The 20,568-nt window shown below is 47.9% G+C and overlaps 2 protein-coding genes across 4 annotated transcripts; one reads left to right on the top strand and one right to left on the bottom strand.

Annotated features, from left to right (window-relative positions):
• Positions 1-87: 87 nt before the first annotated feature.
• LOC135176095 (transmembrane protein 178B-like) lies at positions 88-11,977 on the top strand. 2 transcript variants are annotated; one of them, XM_064144740.1, is made up of 4 exons: positions 125-671; positions 8,474-8,587; positions 9,175-9,312; positions 10,378-11,977. In XM_064144740.1, exons 1-4 carry the CDS (start codon positions 290-292, stop codon positions 10,620-10,622), a joined length of 879 nt encoding a protein of 292 aa, XP_064000810.1. In that variant the 5' UTR covers positions 125-289; the 3' UTR covers positions 10,623-11,977. The 2 variants fall into 2 exon arrangements, with proteins under 2 accessions (XP_064000818.1, XP_064000810.1); XM_064144748.1 differs by lacking the exon at positions 9,175-9,312 and having other exon boundaries at positions 88-671.
• Positions 11,834-20,427, bottom strand: PSMC3 (proteasome 26S subunit, ATPase 3). Of its 2 annotated transcripts, none has more exons than XM_064144692.1 (12): positions 20,243-20,427; positions 19,985-20,065; positions 15,850-15,975; positions 15,052-15,156; positions 14,894-14,956; positions 14,316-14,453; positions 14,052-14,195; positions 13,692-13,840; positions 13,288-13,384; positions 12,998-13,143; positions 12,756-12,837; positions 11,834-12,642 (listed from the first exon to the last, which is right to left on the bottom strand). In XM_064144692.1, the coding sequence occupies exons 1-12, from the start codon at positions 20,267-20,269 to the stop codon at positions 12,532-12,534; spliced, it is 1,269 nt and encodes a 422-aa protein (XP_064000762.1). In that variant the 5' UTR covers positions 20,270-20,427; the 3' UTR covers positions 11,834-12,531. The 2 variants fall into 2 exon arrangements, 1 of the variants encoding a protein (XP_064000762.1); XR_010302554.1 differs by having other exon boundaries at positions 12,625-12,642; positions 12,756-12,868.
• Between the last annotated feature and the right edge of the window lie 141 nt (positions 20,428-20,568).

Here is a 20,568-nt window from a genome sequence, read left to right as displayed (position 1 = left end):
GCGCGCGGCCGAGCCGTTGGCGGCCGTTAGCGCGGGCGCTGCCCCGCGCGCGGCCCGTGAGGGGGCTGGTGCCGCGCAGCAGGCAGCCGGGCCGAGCCCTCGCCAGCTGCCAGGGGAGGCGGTGAGCGGCCCCTTTGAGACTGGGGCTAGGGTGCCCTGAGGGCTGCACCTGTGCGCGACCCATCTTGGTCTCAGCCCCCGTTTCCCTTCCGGGGGCGGCGCGGCGGGCGGAGGCCCCCAGCTGGGCTGCAGGGGAAGCGCCCGCCCCTGCCGCCCCCGGCGCGGTAAGATGGCGGCCGCGGCTCAAGCGTTGAGCGGCTCCGGTCTTCTCCTGGCTGCCGCCGCCCTCGCCCTCCTGGCCGTGGCCATCGGTACTGACTCCTGGTACGAGACGGACGCGCGGCGCCACCGCGAACGCTGCCGCGGCTTCGGCCACAAACGCAGTGACCCACCCGGCTCTATGTCGGCGCCTAGTTCGCACCTGCCGCTCCGCGCTCGGCCCCCGCGGGCCCTACTGCCTGGACGGCCCCCAGCGCCCGCCCCGGCCGCCGCCGCCGCCGCTGCTCTGGACTCGCATTGCGGCCGTCGCTTCAACTCCACCGTTTCGGGGCTTTGGAGGCGCTGCCACCGGGCGGGCTACGAGCCAGACAGCGAGGAGCTCATCCGGAAAGGTAAGGCTGCGGCGGGGGGGTGCGAGCCTGGTCCCGGCCCTGCGGAGGGACTCGCCGCTGTCCTCGGTGCTGAGCGTAGTGCCGGCAGGGCCTCGGGTCTGCGGGCAGGACGGCGGCATGAACGGGACGGCAGGAGGGCGCGGGTGCAGCTCCGCACGGCCTCCGTGGGGTCGCTGGCGGAAGAGGAGCGGCGAACGTGGCCCTGACCCCGTCCTGCGCACCTCTCGGTCTGCCTAAAACACTGCAGTGCTGGGTGGGACCGCGTCTGCGGAGAGCTGCTTTGGTGGCCCAGTGCAGGGCCCGCCACTCGAGCAAGGTGTCAGTGGGCATTCTCCTAAGCTTGATGCCTTCGTGTTAATTGAGGGCCGTGAAACGTACAGTGTTGTTTATAGCGCTGTGAGATTTGCATCAAGGGGAAAAGACCTGTTGTCCTGGCATAGGGGAGTATTTGCTGCAGTGGATTTCAGGCCTTCTTGGTGGCAGGTGTCACTCAGCGCTCCAAGGATGTCAGGAGAGAAAGCTGTAGACCTTCTGCTATTGTGGTGAATGGTATAAAGCCAAACGGTTCATAAAGCAGGAATAAAATTCCTGGACTAGGTGACACAAATAATGTAGTGGTCTGACCCAGGAAGTCAAAATAACTGGCATACAAAATACGCTTAGAATAAGAAGTGGCATTTATGGTTAATAATAAATAATGGGACTTACTGTTCCAGCAGGTACATATTAGCACAGGGAGAGTAGGAGTTGGGAGAAGTGCTTTCACTGAAGCATAAAATGGAAATGCTATCTTAAGAAAGTGGGAGCAGCTCCTCAGTGTGGCTTCCAACTGTGACGCCAGTCCTGCACAGTAGAAGATGGATAGACTGGCACGGTGAAGCTTAGCTCATCTTTGTCCATTGGTGCCAATGCACAGCAGTGACTCCTACTTTTAGAAACTCTAGTGCTGTGTAATTAGCTTCTTTATTTAAATCTCCTGGGATCCATTTTATGCATTTTATTTTTTAGTTCTGTATGGATCTCATTTCACTAAAAGGCAGCTCATTAATTTGTTTCTATTGATTACACCTGTCATGTAAAATATTTGTCTGGGTGGGGGTTCTTTTGTTTGTTTCACATCAAGCCAAATATTTTCAGCTGCCACTGAGATCAGCAAAGGTTGGGAGAAGGGGAGAGTAAGAATACTAGCTTGGTCTTCAATACTTTTTCTGGGGTATTTTCACAATAGTACAATGGTCAGGCAGAGAGGCTGAAGTCTGTGTTATGCATGCAGGGTAGTGAATAATCTTCCTCAGGGTCTGCTGTGTAAAACTGGAGGGACTCTAAATCCAGAAGGCTTTAATTCTCCTCTTGAGCTGTTAGAATAAAAGACCTTGCCTTTGCCTACAAGCCTAGCTTCCATCCATCATATTCTTTGCCTATTTGATCTGCAGTTACTACTGTAAAGACTTACACTGTATTTTATAGAGGCAATTTATTAATAATAGTTTTTGTAGAGACAGATGTTTAAGTAAATCTGATTCTCTTCTTTCCTCTGACCTGCTTTAACTAGCAGCCTCTCTCTTCTGACAGATGTGATGGTCAGGTGTGACTGTGGCTGAGCAGTTTTCTCAAGCACAATACTAGATCTGGCACTTACCAAAAAAAACAGATGTATAACATTCCCTGATGTGAGCCAAAGAGCTCTACTGTGCTCCTCTGGAAGTCTTCCTTCTCAATTTGCAGTGAGTTTACAGCTAACTCTTTGGTTATATGTGATGCCTCCTTCTGTTCTTAATATTCCTTAAACTAGATAATTTTTATAGGCTTTTAGTGGCAGATGAGTAAATTTTATCTTGTTTTGTGAAGGTCTTGTGATAATTTTGGTTTGGGTTTATACTGTCCATTTTTCTACTACCTCTGGAACAGAGTTTCTTTCCTTTCTCTCTAATTCTGAATCAGTTACTACATCCAGTAAGTACATTCATTTAGATAATTCTAGGGGGAAAAAAAGGAATAAAAATTTGTGGTTGTCCTGGCTTTGCTGGCACAGAATCCCAGGCCAGCCATGGGCTGCAGGACATTAGCAGTCCTGAGTCTGGCAGCACAGCTGACTTGTGTTGGCTACAGGTGTATTCCATCAGCCTCACACTCAGTGTAGAGGGGGAAGTTTGCTGTGGAGAGGGGAGCTTTCTTCTAGGGAACCTCCTCAACCACCTCCTCTTCCTTCTTTTGCTGTTGAGGACTGTGATGCTGATAGGGTACACCTGTAGCCAACTCAAGTCAGCTGTGCTGCCAGACTCAGAACTGCTAATGGCCTGCAGCCCATGACTGGCCTGGGATTCTGTCCCAACAAAGCCAGGACAGCAGTGCAAAACAGAGAAGTGAGAAATGTTGATATGTAAGAGGGCAATGATGTGTGGTATTGTTCTTAAAATGCAAAATCACTGTTTTGGAACTGTGGAAAAAACAGCTTAATTTTAAAAAACAAAATTAAGAAGGGAAAAGAGGAAACAATGTGCAAACCTTATGAAGAAATGGAAGTTAGCAGTCAGTAAAAGATAGCAGCTGAGACACTGAAAGACTTGGTGGGGAAACAGGATTCGCATGTGCTCGAGGAACTCAGTAAGCACTGAACGTTGTCTCATAGAGCCTACCCTGTGGGGATTGCACACTGCATAGCTGATGCTGCCACAACAGCCACAGGCAGTGAGGCCCTCCAGGGACTGATGATAGACTCTTCAGTTGCCTTTCCTATTAATACGAAAAATATGTTGCTGCAAAGCAGTGACAGTAAAAAAACATTTAATTAGGAAAGATCTATTCTGATAGGCTGCATTAGATAACTTGCATTTTAACACCAGTAAATGGAAGGAATTAAAATAAAAAGATTTGTCACTGTTCATAAACTGGGGGATTTCCTTCTTTTCAAGACTGCAAAGATTCTGGAGTAGGACTGGTATGAATACTGAGCAGAAATTACTTTTTAGTACCATGATGTAGTTAAGAAAGTGGGGAGAATGATCAGATACTTAAGCAGAAGAACACAATGGTTTGTGGCAGTAATGAGGTCCTTGAGACATGACAGCTCAGGCCTGGTGTCTATACTCTGTCCTTTCCAGCTAGTAATGAATTGGAAGTGTTACAGAAATGACTTGAGATCTGTAGAGCATCTCTTCTAGTGGCGTGTTTAATACACTCAGTGTTTGGTGTTTCATGGCCATTGTTAAGTGTTGTCTGCCTGTAACTATGCTCTAGAAGATTTATCATCTTGTCTTAAAGGAAGGCTGATTTACCAGATCTGGTGGCCTTTGGGTGGGATCCCATAGCTATGATGTTCTTGACAATCCTGGGGAGAAATACTACTTCAGTGATCATTTGGTCCTGGGCATGAGGGAGGGGAGAGCCAGACCTCACATGGTAGTTCATTGGTAACTGCCCTCAGATGTTCTCTGCCCTCAATCATGGTAGGAGAGAGAAGATGCATCCCAGATATGTGAGATTCAAACTGCTCTAAGAAAGGACCAGGCCAGGCAGCAGAACTCAAAATGGGAACGACTCCATTTCCTTCTCATCATACTGAAACATAGGCAGTGTGGAGAAGAAACCCCACATGTTTCAAAGGCAGAGAGAATGGAAAACTAAGCTGTGAGAAAGTCTGGGTGTGCTGAGCCCAGGATTACAGCAGGATCACAACAAGCCTGGTTCTGGGTTTACAGGTGTCTGGAAGCCCATGGATAAGGAGACTATACCTCAGTATCTGGAGATCCAGAAATTCCTTTTAGCCAGTGTCCTCTGATCTTTCCCAGCTATAAGAAATGACTCATACAGGGACACTCACAGGTAGTGTCCCAAGGGTTGTGAGAGAATATGGGAGGGGGAACTGGTCTGTAGTTGCAAGCTTGAGGGGTTAAAAAATACACATTGAGGGCAAGGTGTGATACAGTGTTGGATGTGGGAAGGCACAGGCATGTAGCTTGGCTGTTAAGGTGTCAGGGTGACAGTACTAGATGTAGTTCATTGTCTCATGTTTATTTTTTAATCAAGATAATTACACATGCAGTGCAATGTAGTGTTAATAGCCAAAGAAGTGTTAGGGTAAGGCTGGGTGTGATATTTTTTCCCCCTTGTATGTGTGCTGTGACATGTGTACTTGCCCCTTTTGTATTCTTACCTTAGCTGTGTGTTGCAGATGCTCAGTGGCTTGTTCACCACATGGCTTCGTTCTATTACAGCCCTTACCTGATGGCAAGACTTTTAGTTTTGACAAGTTTTCTTATGGCACTCTTCTGGCTGTCTCGTAAACAAAAGTGAAAATCACTTTGTTAGTTTTGGAAATGCAGAGCAGACTGTGATTTAAAGTGTGTAAGGCCTTAGGACAAAGGACTTGCTGAAATATCTTTGGAATACCTTTTACTTCACTGTAACTTTGAGAATGGAAATCTGCACTTTGTTGTTTGTTTGCTTTGTTTGTTTATTCTGGAGTGCTTGGGGTACAAAGTGTTCTATTACTCTTAAATACAGTCCCATGGAGTACCTGGCTGTATTAGTATGTCATATCTCTGACTTACAGATTCACTCAGAAAATGGGGAACATAAACTACTGACTGCAGATGCAAATTCTGACTGTTGAGTATAATTTTCTAAGAGAAAATGTCTATTCAGGTGAGAAATCACCCTCTCTGCTTCCTGATTGCCTGACTCTTGCTTACCTGTTTCAGCTTTTCTAGCAGACCCTCAGAAAGCAGTGTCTCTTGTGCCTTTGGTGACTCACACCAGCACAGGTCCAGCTGTGCTCTCAGAGAAATAGGCATTACTGAAAAAATAACTTGTGATGGGGATCTCAAAGGCTATCACCATGCCCATGGTTGGTCAGCACTGGGCGAAAACCCTGAAATTCACTGACCTCTAAGCTCTTTGTTTTGCAAGCTTGCTGTTTTAATATAATTTTATGTATATATATTTGGAAGCTTCTAAGGAACCAGATTTGTGTATAAAGGTGGAGAGGTTTTGCTTTTAATCAACATGTAAACTCCTCTGTGTTGAGGGAGATGGGGGTGTTAAGTCTACAGAAGAGAAGGCTGAGGGGAAACTTCATTGCTGTCTACAACTACCTGAAAGGAGTTTGGAGTGAGGAGGGGGCCAACCTCTTCTCCTTGATGTCAAGCAACAGGACCAGAGGAAATGGTTTCAAGCTGTGCCAGGGAAGGTTCAGGCTGGAAGCTAGGAAATATTTCTTCACGGAGAGGGTTGTCAAACATTGGAATGGTCTCACCACGACAGTGGTGGAGTTGCCATCCCTGGAGGTGTTTAAGCAGCATGAGGACATGGTGCTTAGGGACAACTGTGTCAAAGGATGATCTTTGGATGATCTTTGAGATCTTTTCCAGATGGATGACTTCTGTGGTTCTGTAATACAGAGCAAAGATCTTCTCAATGACATTTTAGCTGAGGAGGCCATAGCTTTGATCATAAGGGATGTACATCTCTAGTCTTTGATGTTTTTTTCATGAACTATAAGAGCAGTAATCCTTGCTCTCAAACAAATGTGTGTTTCATATAGAGTATGTTTATAATCAGAATATGCAAGCACATAGAACTTACTTTTAATGAATCTGGTGCATTGTAATCTAAAATCTGATGTCATTAGTTTGTGCCACAGGCATGTTTCTCTGCAACACGTGTAGATTCTGTCAGGTATTGAAGTTGAATTCACTTAACAGTCAGAGGTGAATCTGATGGTTTATGGCCTAAGTTCTTAATGGAGTTCTTTGCAGAGCTTTTGCAAATGAACTAGCATCCTCTGTTCTGGGCATGTCTCTCTCTAATCATTTTGCTCAGGCAGTCCTACACACCTGTTCTGAAGTAATGGAGAGAAGGAGCCCTCTCTGCAGGGGGAGGCAAAGGGCAGCTGCTTTGCGTATTCTACCATCACCTGTGCTGTTGGGCGAGCAGTGGGGAGCTGCAGCAAGGGAGACAAAGTCAAGAATGGGGGCCCACTTGAAAAAGCCCTCAGAGGCTTTTGGAACTCTAGCTTTGAGTTTCTGTCTTTTGGAACCTGTTCTTTACCTGCCTGCTTGTTCCACTCAGGAATAAATATCACTGTTTTGTTAATGTGGCCTGGTGGCTGGAACTGATTTGGCCTCTTATGTGCAGATCTTGATCTAGTAAGGCACAGGCTTCCTCTTTGAATACCCTTGCAGAACCAGCTCAATACAGTCCCTGTGAACATCATTATGCTTCCCATTGCTGTGGGAACCATGCAAAGCCCATTTCTTCTCATAGATTTTCTAGTGGCTTTTGCAAAGCTGATCACTGACTCTGCAGCTCCCTACTAGGGACTATTCACTAGCTTAATTAGCTCACTGGCCATCTGATTGTGAGTGGTTCTTCTGCCCTAGCAATGAAATAATGGTAATGACCCTATGTTTCAAGAGGAACTTTTTGTACTGTTTGGCTCTTAGCTTTCTGGCTGTTTTCTTCCATCTCACTGTTATCTTCTCCCCTGGCCTCATCTTTACTTATGACAGGGAAGACAAGGCACCTTGCTTTCCATCTACCCCTGTAGTATTCCTCTGTTACTAGTTGGTTTCTAAACTAAAAACCCTCTTTAAAGAGGAGCATGTATGCAAGTTCACCTTGGCACCTGAGGCACACTTAGCTGCAGTGGGAACAATCTTACTTGAGTACTATTTTTTGTTGAAAGGAAAGCAAGCAGCAGTGACTGCTGAAGTGCATTCATCCTTTTTGCCTAGCAATCATGCAGAATTTTCAAATCAATTCAGCTTCTTAGAGACAAAGCGGTCCCACTGGTACTCAGCCACGTTCTTATCTCCTTAGCCATCTCAAAGAGGTTGTGCCAGTTCTTCTAGGAAGTGTCTGGAGATGGTTTTGGTGACTGATGTTGCTGTTTGCCTTCAGCTGTTCTTTCTTGGAGCCTACCTAGGTCATCACCTTGCTCCCTCTTTGCTGGTGTTTCTTCATAGTAAGGCTCCTAATCCCCAAAGCTCATTTTTTGTCACATTTGATTTGCTCTGTTACTGAACTAGCTTGAGAGCAGTCCTGAGGAGAGGGACTTGAGTGTGCTGGTAGACGAGAAGCTCAATATGAGCTATCAGTGTGCTCTTGTAGCCCAGAAAGCCAACCAGAGCCTGGGCTGCATCAAGAGAAGTGTGGCCAGCAGGTCGAAGGAAGTGATCCTTTCCCTCTGCTCTGCAGTGGTGAGACCCCACCTGGAGTACTGCATCCAGTTCTGGAGCCTCTATTACAAGAGGGATAGGGATGTGTTGGAACATGTCCAGAAAAGGGCCATGAGGATGATCAGAGGGCTGGAGCACCCCTCCTGTGAGGAGAGAATGAGGGAGTTGGGGCTGTTCAGTCTGGAGAGGTGGCACTGAGGTGACCTTATTGTGGCCTTGCAGTATCTTAAGGGAGCCTACAAGAAAGCTGGGGAGGGACTTTTTAGGATGTCAGGTAGTGTTAGAACTAGGGGGAATGGAACAAAGCTAGAAAGGGGTAGATTCAGACTGAATGTTAGGAAGAAGTTCTTCACCATGAGGGTGGTGACACCCAGGAATGGGTTTCCCAGGGAGGTGGTTGAAGCCCCATCTCTGGAGGTGTTTAAGGCCAGGCTGGATGAGGCTGTTGATAGTGTGATCTAGCGTGAGATGTCCCTGCCCGTGGCAGGGGAGTCGGAACTAGATGATCCTTGTGGTCTCTTCTAACCTTGACTGATTCTGTGAACTAAGACTACCCCTGGTGAGCTGTGCTGGGTGAGTGGATGCAGGGTTTCATGCTGTTTCACACAGGTGTCTCTTTTACAGGAGTTATTCAGCGCTGCACAGCTGTGAAGTACCACTACACCTCCAGCTCACTGCCTCGCAACTTACCTATCAACATCACGAACACCATCCGTCAGGATGAGTGGCATGCACTCCGTAAGTAGCACAAGACAGTGTGCAAGGCTGCAGTACTGAATACCTTTGTGTGATGCCAAGGAAGGTCTTGCAAATCAGCTGGCTGCCACCAGGCTTTGAGGACAATATGTTGGTGAGGAAGGACAAGCAGGTGCCAGTATAACTGGAAGGGTACTTGAGGTTTGGAAGCACGTGAGTGGGGAATTAAGGAATGCAGGTGTGTGTGCAGCATCGCAAAGTGTAATCATATTCTAGACCCAGGGACAGGCAATTCATAGCTGGCTTACAGCAAAGGTTACTGCATCACTGCATAGTCTGTAGATATCTTGCATTTTCCTATGTGCACACCAGTAACCTGGTGCAGCTCCCTGGCAACCACCTCCTTTGAAGATTATCTGTCTTTCCAGCCTCCTGTTAACTAGCTCCTGGCCCACTAGCTGCCTTATGCCCAAGTCCCTCCCACAGAGATGACTGTTCAGGAGGGCTCTGTGAGTGAAGTATAAGCTTTAGAACTAGTACATCTAAATCTGTTTGGACTCTCCCTGGCTATCCAGGCTCAGTGCCATCATCTTCCTATCTTCTTTCTTGCTTCTCTCCCTTTTCCTCAGATCTGCGGAGGATGACTGCTGGCTTCATTGGCATGGCAGTCTCCATCATCCTGTTTGGGTGGATCATTGGCGTGCTGGGCTGCTGCAAACAGCAGGAGCTCATGCAGTATGTGGCTGGGCTGCTCTTTCTAATGGGAGGTGAGAACCTTTCTACTGAAGTCACAATCAGCAATCCTGGCTGGGAGGTGCTCTAGCCCACAGCAAACACACAAGTGGTTCTTTAGTGCAGCAAACCATCACTACAGCACAAAGCACCACTTCTAGCACTGAGGAGGACCTGTGCTTGCCTGAGTGTTTGAGTAGACATTGCTATATATACAGGAGCCTTTCACTCTGGAGAGCTGGTATGTAGCCACAAGGACCACGTGTACAGTGAGCACTTGTTCTTGTGCCTCCTAGTGTGTGGAGCCTGTGGCTCCTGTCAGACAGCTCAGTTCAGTTTTCCATAGGGTGTTTTAGCAAATAAAATCAATGCAGAGCACCTTTCTGCTGCTCTGAGATGCTCACATCATTGTTACCCAAAGAAGTCCAAACAGTGGTCAAGTGGTAAGGACAAGGGTTCAGTGCATGTCAGGGGTGTTAACATCTTTTCCTTCTGGCTAGGAGCAGACTTTCTGCATGATCAAGGGTCATTCTCAACTTTGATTGTTCAGCTCAGAATAGGTAGTGTTTTGCCTTTATTTGAAAGGGACATAGTAGCAGCAAATGCACTGAAAGGGTGAGCTAGAGACGTGCCAAGAATGGAGATTTCTAAACTGCAAGCAGAAAACAGCCAACTTACAAGTCCGAACAATGTGGTTCTGCTTTAAAAGGCAGAATTGTTACCCTGGAAGCCTTGTGTCAGCATCTACAGTGGCTGCAGTCAACACCTTTGATAGTACAACAGCATCTATGTCAAATTAAATACATCATTGTGCCACTGGTTTGGTGCCACTTTGGGGGTGTGTGTGTGTATCTTTCCTTGCCATAAGCAAGCCTTCTCAAGGACTTTTTTGATACCACTATACAGGAAACCACCCCACTGAAAGGATGGGGTTAAGCTTGTGCTTTATTTTATCCTGCCTTGTAAGAAGAGTGACAGGTAGGACTGGAGAGAGAGGGAAGGAATAGAAAGGTAATTATTGATTTTGAAAATTGATGAAACTACCTAGGAAAAAAATTAACCTGAGGGCAATGTAGAACCCTCTTGCTTTTCTCCTGCAGGTACATGCTGCATCATCTCACTCTGCACATGTGTAGCTGGGATCAATTTTGAGTTGTCTCGCTACCCTCGCTACGTCTATGGGCTGCCAGAAGACATCAGTCATGGCTATGGCTGGTCCATGTTCTGTGCCTGGGGAGGCCTAGGCCTCACCCTGCTGGCTGGGTTCCTCTGCACACTGGCCCCATCTCTCAACACTTCTCGGGCATCTGTACAAAAACCCAGACAAGAGAACGGGGCCGTGTGACCTCGGCAGGTGCAAGGAGAGACTCTGAAAAGCGCAGCCTGGGCAGAGCGGTGGGTTAACAGCAGGCAGAGGCTGGGTGGCAGCTGGCAAAAAGCAGTGCCACTGCTGTGGAAACACCAGCCCATGGGATGCTGCTACAGCCTCCAGGCGTGGACACAGACATTGCAAGTAACTCCAGGTTTGAATTATTGGCAACTTGCTCATTGGTGGTTTAAGGGGGACAGTTCTTTTGTTTTTCTTCTGTTTACAAGGGATTAAGTCCAAGGCTGTGTCATTTTTTGTGCTGTTTTTTGAACTGTACCTCCATGGTCCTGTTATTGTCCAGTTGTAAGGGATGTTTACGCACCAACTCTATTGCTGCAGGTCTGTGGAATTCAGACCCAAATTAGAGCAAGGAGCTATGTGAGGTTGGCTTGAACACTTTTGCAACAGATGTGTCTAGTACTGGCTCAGGCCATCATTTCCCAAAGGAACCTTGATCTAAGCTGAGGTTCAGGCCAAAGAATTAGCCCATTTCTAGTATTACTTCCTTTAAATCAGAAAATTGTGCTAGTCCAATGCCATGGTATCAGCTATTTACTCACTACTAAAACTGTTACCAAAAGGAGATGGCTGTAACTGAGCAGCAAGGCTCTAACAAAACTTAGTGGTGTTAGGAGTGGGACATTTTCCTCAGCTTCTCACACAGGTAATATTATCCATCTGGCTACCCAACATACCCTTAACAGGGAGACGTATGCCACATGCAGCTTGTAACTGGTCCACTGGAGGCCAGCGTACAGTTTGAGCTGCCAGGACCAACTCACCTGTGAGCACCACTCTGTTCTGTGAAAGGAGATGAGCAACCCTCTCCCAACTCAGACAGCTGTACTGCTGAAAAAGCAGATGTACAGCCCTTTCCAACATCAACATCTAAAAAAGCCTGCAGTCTGTTTTCCTCAGGAACATGTGGCCTCTGCTTGCTTCACCCTTTCTAATGTCAGATGCCCCCTGAGCAGAGTGTGCCAAGCACATGTGCACTCTGACAGAATAAGCTCCCTCACCAGGAGCAGGAAGGACCTTGGAACAGCGTGAGTACTAGGGGCTTACTCAGGAACATCAGCCAAAGTACTCTGGCGTGCATTTTTCTTTCTCTCATCTATTTCTTGCCCCACATCCCTGCTCTGCTCCCGTGTCCAAAAACTGCACAGGTACAGATGAGATGGCCAGCATTTGGAGATGTTTACATTGTATTTAAAATACAATACAGTGGCATGTAAGATAATGCTAAAGTCAGTGTATTTATGACAAGTGTAATTTTTAAATGGAAGCTGTAATTCTCAACTGGCATTAAAAGCACTGAAAGACTTGCTCAATGAGGTGGAACCCTGAATTCTTTCTGATTACCAGACTGATGGACCAGAGAGCTCACACACCTACCAGCAGTGGTGGCAAACCTCCCAAAGGTGAGTTTAAATGACAGTTAAAACTTCCCTTACATGTGAATAGTGCTCACCTCTCCCGACAAAATGAGTTGGTTCCAACACTTCCCGACTGTAACAAAACTGTACAGACTTTCACTGGCTGCACCAGCAACCAGGGGTGCTCCCTGGCTGCAATGCACCAATTCGAAGTATGCTTACTGCAGTATGGTTTGGTGGTCCTCATCCAGCAGTGGCAGAGCAGGATTTAATCCAGTTCTAGCAGGAAGCTCCAAAGACAGCCAATGGGTACTGTGAAGAGGAGGCTTTTGCCTTCCTTTTGCAGATGTAGAACCACCCAGGAAGGGCAACAGCCCCAAAACATCACAAATTTGGGTTTAGGGGAAAAAAAAAAAAAACACCACTTTATTTTTCTCCAGGCAAAGTAAGCCATACAGTCCTGTCTAGTCCTGTCCTCTACCACAGCAATCTCCTTGACTAGGCAGAGGTCAGGCATAGTACTGCAAATTGGCTTTTTTCTTGGCTTGAACCTCCAGAATTCCTTCCATGTAATCCTCATGGGTGAGCTCTGCAGCTCCACGACGGAGGGCGATCATCCCCTGCCCAAGGAGATTGTATTTAAAAAGAGGGCGTGTGTGAGCACCATGTTAGTTCAAAGCAAAGACTTGGTGCTGGTGTTCACATGGCACAGGCCATTGTCAAGGATACTCACCGCCTCTACACACACGGCCTTGCACTGTGCCCCGTTGAAGTCATCTGTGCAGCGAGCCAGCTCCTCATAGTTCACATCAGGGCTGAGGTATGAGCAGGAAGGTGGGAAAAAGTCTGAGAGCATGCACCAATAGGAAAAGCACAGTATGGAGCTTCTGTAAAACCTCCACAACAGAGTGCTACCCCTCCACAGCCCCGAGGTGCCATCATCAGTGACCCCAGAAGGCCACACCTCTGCCATACCTGACATTCATTTTGCGGGAATGGATCTGCATAATTCTGGCTCTGGCCTCCTCATTGGGCATTGGGAACTCTATCTTGCGATCTAATCGTCCAGAGCGGAGCAAAGCTGGGTCCAAGATATCGACACGGTTGGTTGCAGCAATCACCTAAATAAAAGTGGGGTTATTGGTCTGAGGCACCTGAAGAACAGACCTCTCCTCCCCAAGGGGCCACCAGGCTTCTTCCTTGGGCACTGTTTTCCATCCCATGCTAGGGCACCCTGGACCTCAGGCCACTCAGCTACCCCCAACCTTGACTTGTGTGTTGGGCTGGAAACCATCCAATTGATTAAGCAGCTCCAGCATGGTTCTTTGCACCTCCCGATCACCAGCCTTCTCACTGTCAAACCTGAAAGGGTAACAAGCAAGATCATCAGTATGAACTTGACCACCCTGTACCCTATAGGTTTAATCACATGACAGTGACTGCAGGTCACACTCCATGGCCAAGGCCCTCCAGCCAGTCTCCTGCTATATAAAAGCAGATAGATCCAAAGGCTTGTGACCCTTGCTTACAAGGCCAAGGCTTGCAGCAACTGCCATCTGTGATGGGCTTTACACTCAGTTTCTGAACAGCCTGTGCTTAGGGCAGACTTCCCTCATGTGCACAGGCAAAGGGGGCTCCCAAGTGCATCACAGCAGGGCCTATGCCTCACCTTTTAGTGCCGATGGCATCCAGTTCATCAATAAAAATGATGGAAGGAGCCTTTTCCTTGGCTAGAGCGAAAGCGTCACGTACCAGCTTAGCTCCATCACCAATAAACATCTGCACGAGCTGTGGACCTGCGAGCTTCAGGAAGGTAGCCTGAGAAGTGAAAGAGAATCCTATGCCTCGATTCTCAGCAGGGTCCATTCCAAGTACCAGAAGCCCTTAATTAAATCAAGCCCTTAATTAAAACAGATAAGAACATCCCAGCCTTTTTAACACTAGTCTGTGGGACCTCTCTTCCCTTGGAGCTGCTCCTCTTCTTTTCCAGTTCCTATAACAGCACAAAGTTTTCAGAGTTTCCTCTTACCTTGGTCTGGGCAGCACAAGCTCGAGCTAACAGTGTCTTCCCTGTTCCTGGAGGGCCATACATAAGGACGCCTTTGGGTGGCTGTATACCCAAGTTCTCAAACTTTTCCTTGTGATTCATTGGCAGGACAATGGCCTCCACGAGCTGCAGCAAAGGGGAAACATCAATTCAAAAACCCATAACCCTCCATAGCTCCATGCTGCCTGCTCTGAGTTGAAGTTCAGAGCGTGCTCTCTTTGGCCACACTGCTAAACAAAGTATTACCTCTTGAATCTGTTTGTCCAGCCCTCCAATGTCACTGTACTGCTCTGTGGGTCTCTCGTCCACCTCCATTGCCTTCACCCGTGAATCATACTCAGTAGGTAGAGTCTCCAGGATCAGGTAAGAGTCTTTGTTCACTCCCTGTAAACACAAGTGCTTTTAATAGCAATTAATGAACATGCAGTTGCAGGCGATTCATTAGACCTCGAGGACACAGGACTAACTCTGCTCTGACACTGGCACTCATCAACCCACTACAGCTCAGCATAATGCACAATACAGCTAAGCCAGCACATTTGAAATCAGGGCCCAGTTAGCTTACTACACAGATGTGTGGGTTTGGGAAGTGTATGCTGATAAAATCATGTGCTGAAAGTGCAGCTAAGTATGAAAAACATCCTCCACAATGTGGTACTTTTCTATACTATAAATATGACTGAACCTGTAATAGCTTATTACAATTTTAGTATAGAAAGGATATTGGGAGAAATCAGGACATATCTATGTCTCATTTCTAAAGGACAAGACACAGCAATTTTCTAGCCAACATCATATCCAACAGTCATGGCAACATCACTCACCACTAGGTCTCCAGGCTTCAACTTCTCAGCATCAACCAACCCAATAACAGGAAGGAAATATGTCTGTGAGAAGTAAATGCAAGTCAGCGAAGCTCAGATGTTTGAGGATAAGGTCCTCTTCTGCATTCCTCACACATGGCTGGGCATGTGGGTCTCACCTGGCGTGTAGAGGTCTTGATCACAGCACACTTGCCCTTTCTCTGGGAATCCAGGTCAATGTTTGCACCATCCTCCTCCTGGTCATTGGGGTCAACATCTAACAGCTGAAAACCAGAGTGAGGGATTTCATGACAATATAATCAGGCTAGCAGGATGACCCTAGGGTGAACACCTCTAAATTGCACACAGTAAGAGAAATAAAACTTGCCACCATCCAGCAGCAGCAAAGTCCTGGAAGCATTAAAGCCCTCCTATAAAACCAAAATTTCTTCCTCGCTTCATGAAGCCTCACACAACAGCACACAGAAGACATCATGCAGCTCAGAACAAAGCAGCAGCTAACAGCACCAATTTCCCCTCCTGTGACAGCAGCTCACATCAAATCTTAAGTTCATCAAGTTTCAAAACCCTAGCACAAAATCAACTCATTTTTAAGAAGAAGAAAGCTATCAGCATTTCCAGGCCTATCAAAGACTGAGTTACAAGAAAAATGCAACACAGTAAGAGAGCCACTGCTTTCCACTGGCTGTGCCACAACTGAGAGTGCAGGTACCAAATATCACATGCCCAAGCCTATGCCAAGGGAGGCCCTGTCACCCTCCAACAGCTATCCTATCTACAGGTGAGCAGAGCCAACACCTAAAGAAGACAAGAAATGGGCAAGTGACATGCACCTCCAGGTCATAAAGCCAACAGGACCTGAAAGACCTGGGTCCAGAAGCATTAGCAGTTTGAGAACAGGCCACATCTCTAATTGCCCTTCTCTGTCCAACACTTACTGTGTGCAGCACTCTCACCTCGATAACGTTGGAGACAAGGTAGGGCAGGGTTTTGTTCACTTTGATCTTCTCACTGTTCTCCTTGATCTTATCTTTCATGGCCTGAAGCTCATGGGTGACTCTCAGTACTTCACTCTTCATGATCTAGAATCAGTATGCAGCAAAAGGAAAGCAGTAACATTAGAAGAGAAGGCAAAATTCACACATCATTCCAAAAGGAAAGCAGTAACAAAAACAATGGGTATAAAGGGAAACCTAAAATAAAGAGGAAGACACAGAAACTTAGCAAAAGTTTTTTAGGACTCAAAGCTACACGGTCTGTTCTTTCTAATTAATCAATACCCCTAAGGAGTTCTTTCACTGGATCATCTCAGCTCAAAGGGCTACGCTACCACTCAGACAACAGTAAGACCTAGGTAAGGCAGCTCCTGCTTTGAGCTCCACACATAGAGCTCCACAGGTAACCAGCCAGACACGCACAGGCACCCACCTACACACACCCATACATAATTCTGTCAGTTATGTTTCACTCGGCTTAAAGAACTGTATGATGGAACACTGAAGCAGTGACATGCAACAGCATGAGAACAGACACCCAGAAAACCCTAAACTGAAAGTTCAGAAACAAGGTGACTGAAGGTATGCACAGGCAATGGGCAAGTGGACCTTGTGTCTACTGGGTGCAGTGAGACTAGCAGCACAGAAATGCACAGTGGAACAAAGAGAGGTGCCATTCCTGGAAAGCTGTTCTCTAGACAAACAACACATGCAAGCCAAACACATCAACTACCTAAGTGGGGGAAAACTATTTTCTGTTCTACTTAAAAGTAGAACATTAAACATGGAGTAGTATCCAGCACTTGTGCCCCACAAATACAGTCAGGTCCTCTCAAAAACAGGGGAACTCATATAGGGCAATTCAGGCCAAAAGCTTGCACGTCCTGCTTCAAGCAGGGTCAGCTGTGGGCTCTCACTAAGTTGCCTGGGGCTTTGCACAACTGAATCCTGAAAACTTAAAAGGACAGATATGACACAATAGAACAACCTACCTCACTACCTAACTGTCTCCACAATGACAAGGCCATTTGTGATGGTTTGGGTGCTCCCTGCCCCCCCACACTTTAGAAATCACCCAGACTAGACTCAGCCAGCTCTGGAAATAAATGAAGCTTCTTATTTACATCTGGCACAATATACAAGCAGATATTTATAGTCTATACAGAAATATACAAGGTAAAAGGTAATACAGAAACACAACTCCCCTCCCAGAAAGCTGAGTCCTCAGGAGGGGCTCTCAACCACCCCTTCACCTTCCCCCTACCCCTCTCAACCTTACCCCAGTACCAAGGAAGAATGGAGGTTCGGCCAAGAGGTTAAGAAGCAAAGTGGGCTAGCCCAAAATGGAGGGTGTGGTAGAGAGATGCAGCTGAGGCAGCAGCCCCAGCGAGAGTGATGGCGAGTGTGAGAGTGGTTATCAAATGTTTTTATTTCCTGTTCCCATATATCTCAGCAAGGCTGTGAGTGAAGTAGACATCGCCACTGTTTTCCTTTCACAGCCTGTAATCTAGTCCTTCTCACCAAAACATTCCAGCCTGCTTCAAACTAGCACACCATTTCATACCCCCTTGGAACCTTTTTTTTTAAATCTGAGTATGAGAAGTAATTTATGGTTCAGGTAACACTAGCCTGGGCTTCAAAAAGATGGAAAACTTTTCCATAGGAAGCAAAGCAAAGAAACCAAACATACATCAGTAGCCTGACAGACAACTCAAATTCCTACATCTTTATATATTTTAAGTTTTCTGAGGCTTTTACTACTGTCCTGCTGTCAAAGTGCACCCTCAACATATCTGCAGATGACACCAAGCTGTGAGGTGCAGCTGACACAACTGAAGGACAAGATCCATTCTGGATCTGGACAAGCTGGAGAAATGAGCTCGTGAACCTTATAAGGTTCAACAAGACCACATGTAAGGTCCTGTACCTAGGTCAGAGCAATACTCAGTATCAATACAGGCTGGGAGTGAAACACTGGAGAGCAGCTCTGCAGGGATGAACTTGGAGGTGCTGGTGGGTGAAAAACAATGTGCACTTGTAGTCCAGAAGCCAACTGCCTCCTGGGCTGCATCCCCAACAGAGTGAGCAGGAGGTGGAGGGGAAGGGATTCTCCTCCTGAACTCCACTTTCATGAAACCACACCTGGAGAACTGAGTTCAGCTTTGGGTCCCCCAGCTTAAGGAGAAGTGAGTCCAGAGCAGGGCCACAAAGATGATCCAAGGCCTGGAGCACATCTGCTGTGAGGCCAGGCTGAGAGAGCTGGGAGGTTCATCCCAGAGAAGGTTGTGGGGAGACCTTCTTGTGGCTTTTCAGTACTTCAGGGAGATAATAAGAAAGCTGGGGATAGACTTTTTAGCAGGGCCTGCTGTGACAGGACAGAGGGTGATGGGTTTAAACTAGAAGAGGGGAGATTCAGACTAGACAGAAGGAAGAAACTTTTTACACTGAGGGTGATGAGACACTGGCTCAGGCTGCCCAGAGAGGTGATGGAAGCCCCATCCTTGGACACATTTCACATCAGGTTGGACTGGGCTCTGAAAAAAATGACCTAGTTGAAGATGTTCCTACTCACTGCAAGAAGGCTGGACTAGATGATCTGTAAAGGTCCCTTCCAACCCAAACAATCCTGTGAATCCACAGCCCTACTAAGGAAAAACAGCTACAAGAAAAGTTCTGTACTTGCAATCTGACAGTTAATACATTTATAACCAAGACTAAGGCACCCAGTACAGGTATTTCTCAGTACTCCCTGTCTGACACCCACATACATTCTCCTCCCATTCCTCGTCAGGCACACAGTTTGTAATCCTCACTGAAGCAACTGTAGCAAAAAATGGTGTCAAAGACAACTGGTCACATCTGAACTGACATACACGGTTCTGTTTAATGGAAAACATATGCCCTTTCCTAAAAAACTACTTGTTTAAAACTGTGACGTGATTCACATTAATCAATAAAGAATCCGTTATGTTAAAAGAAAATTGGAACATTTTTTAAACCCCACTGTCTGGGAAAGATTTGAAAGTTCATTGTCAACACACTGCTCAGTTGTGCTGCTCTCACTATGAAACACAGAAGGCTGCTTCTACTCCTTATTGCACTCTACAGTTTAAAAGCGAGACACACATTTATCTTTGTTGCCCTTAAGGTGTAAAAAGTACATCAGAAAATCAGACCTGGGGGTCTCCACAAACAGGATCCAGCAATATGCAAGGGTGGCAAACAGCAACCCAGGCTGTACTGACAGGAGTGCAATCAATAGTAGATAAACTAATCAGCTTCCATTACTCAACATTTGTGAGATCCTATCTTCAGCACTCTGTCCAATTTTGGGTCCCACTACAGAGCAAAGGCATTGCTAAACTGGACTAAGTTCAATGCAGGGCCACCAAGATGGCCAGGGTGCTGGAGTACAGGCCCTGTAAGAAGTAACTGAGAGAAGTGAGCCTGTTTGGCTACAGAAGAGATACTGGGAACAGAAAACAGAAGCAGATGCTTCATACCAGTGCACGGTGGGAAAGCGAGACAACGGACAAGAGAATGTCAGGCTGTATGTAAAGCAAATATTTATCCTCACAGTCAAGCAGTGGCACAGAATAGCATTAGATGTGCCAGAGATGTGGTGCAATCTCTGTCTTAAGAGACACTCAAGAGTCAACTGCATAAATCTCTGAGCAGCCTGGGTTATGTCTGTATCTGCTTTGATCAAGAAACTGGACTAGAGATCTTTTCAAGCCCCTTTCAACCGTAACTATGCAGTACCTGACTCAGGCCATGGAAGACACTTCCCCTCCCCTGTGCCTATAAGAGATGCATGGATCTGCGTACCTTTAGTTAAAGCATCCAGGGCTCTGTAGAATAGCCATGCCCTCAGCTTCGATTCCTCGCTCTTTCCTACCTTCGAGGCCTCAGCCTACCCTTCCCCATCTAGTTAACGACATCTTTAAGTTTTCACTACTCTCGTGTCTGCCCCCATGGCCCTAAGCCACTCACCCCCAACCCCGAGCGCCAGCCGCGCAGGGCCCCCAAGGGGCGGCCCCACCGCAGGCAGAAGGCCTGGCCCGGCCCGGCCCCGCTCCCCAGCCCTTGGCCGTACCTTGATCTCGCTGTCGAGGAGCCGCGTGCGCTGCACGATCTCCTCCGTGGACATCTTCAGCACCTCCTCGCCGACGCCATCCTACAGGGCACAACGGCGGCGTCACGCTGGCCCAGCCGGCCCGCGCCTCGCCCCAGCCCCGCTGTCCTCCGCTCCGGACCCACTGTCCCCAGTACCCGGCTTCGGTGTCCCCCGCCCCGGCCCCGCCGCCCCCGGCCCTACTGTCCCCCACGACGGGCTGCGGCCGCTGCGCCTCACCTCAGACTCATCCCACACCGACGCCATCTTTGCCCGCACCAGCCGCCCAGGGCGCGTACGTCTCGGCGGGTTCCGCGCGGCAGATTCCGCACTCCCCCGCTCCGGGAACAGTGCAGGAGGCCGCGGGAGGCAGCGGGACGGGTGGCAGGAGCGGGGGGCCTACGCCCGTTCCGTTTCCCCGGCGGTCGGTGCCGCAGCCTGCCGCGGCCCCGGCGCCCAGCGCCCCCCAGCCTGGCGAATCGGCGGCCGCGCGCCCGCGGGGAGCAGCTGCGCCGGTCACGTGCCCCGCCAAAAGTGCTGACTGGTGGCGCCGCCGCCATCTTGGA

Source organism: Pogoniulus pusillus, chromosome 1 (assembly GCF_015220805.1).
Source record: "Pogoniulus pusillus isolate bPogPus1 chromosome 1, bPogPus1.pri, whole genome shotgun sequence".
NCBI classification, from domain to species: Eukaryota; Metazoa; Chordata; class Aves; order Piciformes; family Lybiidae; genus Pogoniulus; species Pogoniulus pusillus.
Note: the sequence above shows the minus strand (reverse complement) of the source record. Positions and strands in the feature narration are given on the sequence as shown.

Excerpts from the sequence above, each read along its gene's own strand:
- LOC135176095 (XM_064144740.1), top strand. The coding sequence starts at position 290 with ATGGCGGCCGCGGCTCAAGCGTTGAGCGGCTCCGGTCTTCTCCTGGCT. Across the intron at positions 672-8,473 it reads CGAGGAGCTCATCCGGAAAG|GAGTTATTCAGCGCTGCACA; the intron begins GTAAGGCTGCGG and ends TCTCTTTTACAG. Across the intron at positions 8,588-9,174 it reads GGATGAGTGGCATGCACTCC|ATCTGCGGAGGATGACTGCT; the intron begins GTAAGTAGCACA and ends CCTTTTCCTCAG.
- PSMC3 (XM_064144692.1), bottom strand. The coding sequence starts at position 20,269 with ATGGCGTCGGTGTGGGATGAGTCTGAG. Across the intron at positions 20,066-20,242 it reads CGGTGTGGGATGAGTCTGAG|GATGGCGTCGGCGAGGAGGT; the intron begins GTGAGGCGCAGC and ends TGTGCCCTGTAG. Across the intron at positions 15,157-15,849 it reads TTGTCTCCAACGTTATCGAG|CTGTTAGATGTTGACCCCAA; the intron begins GTGAGAGTGCTG and ends TCTGGTTTTCAG.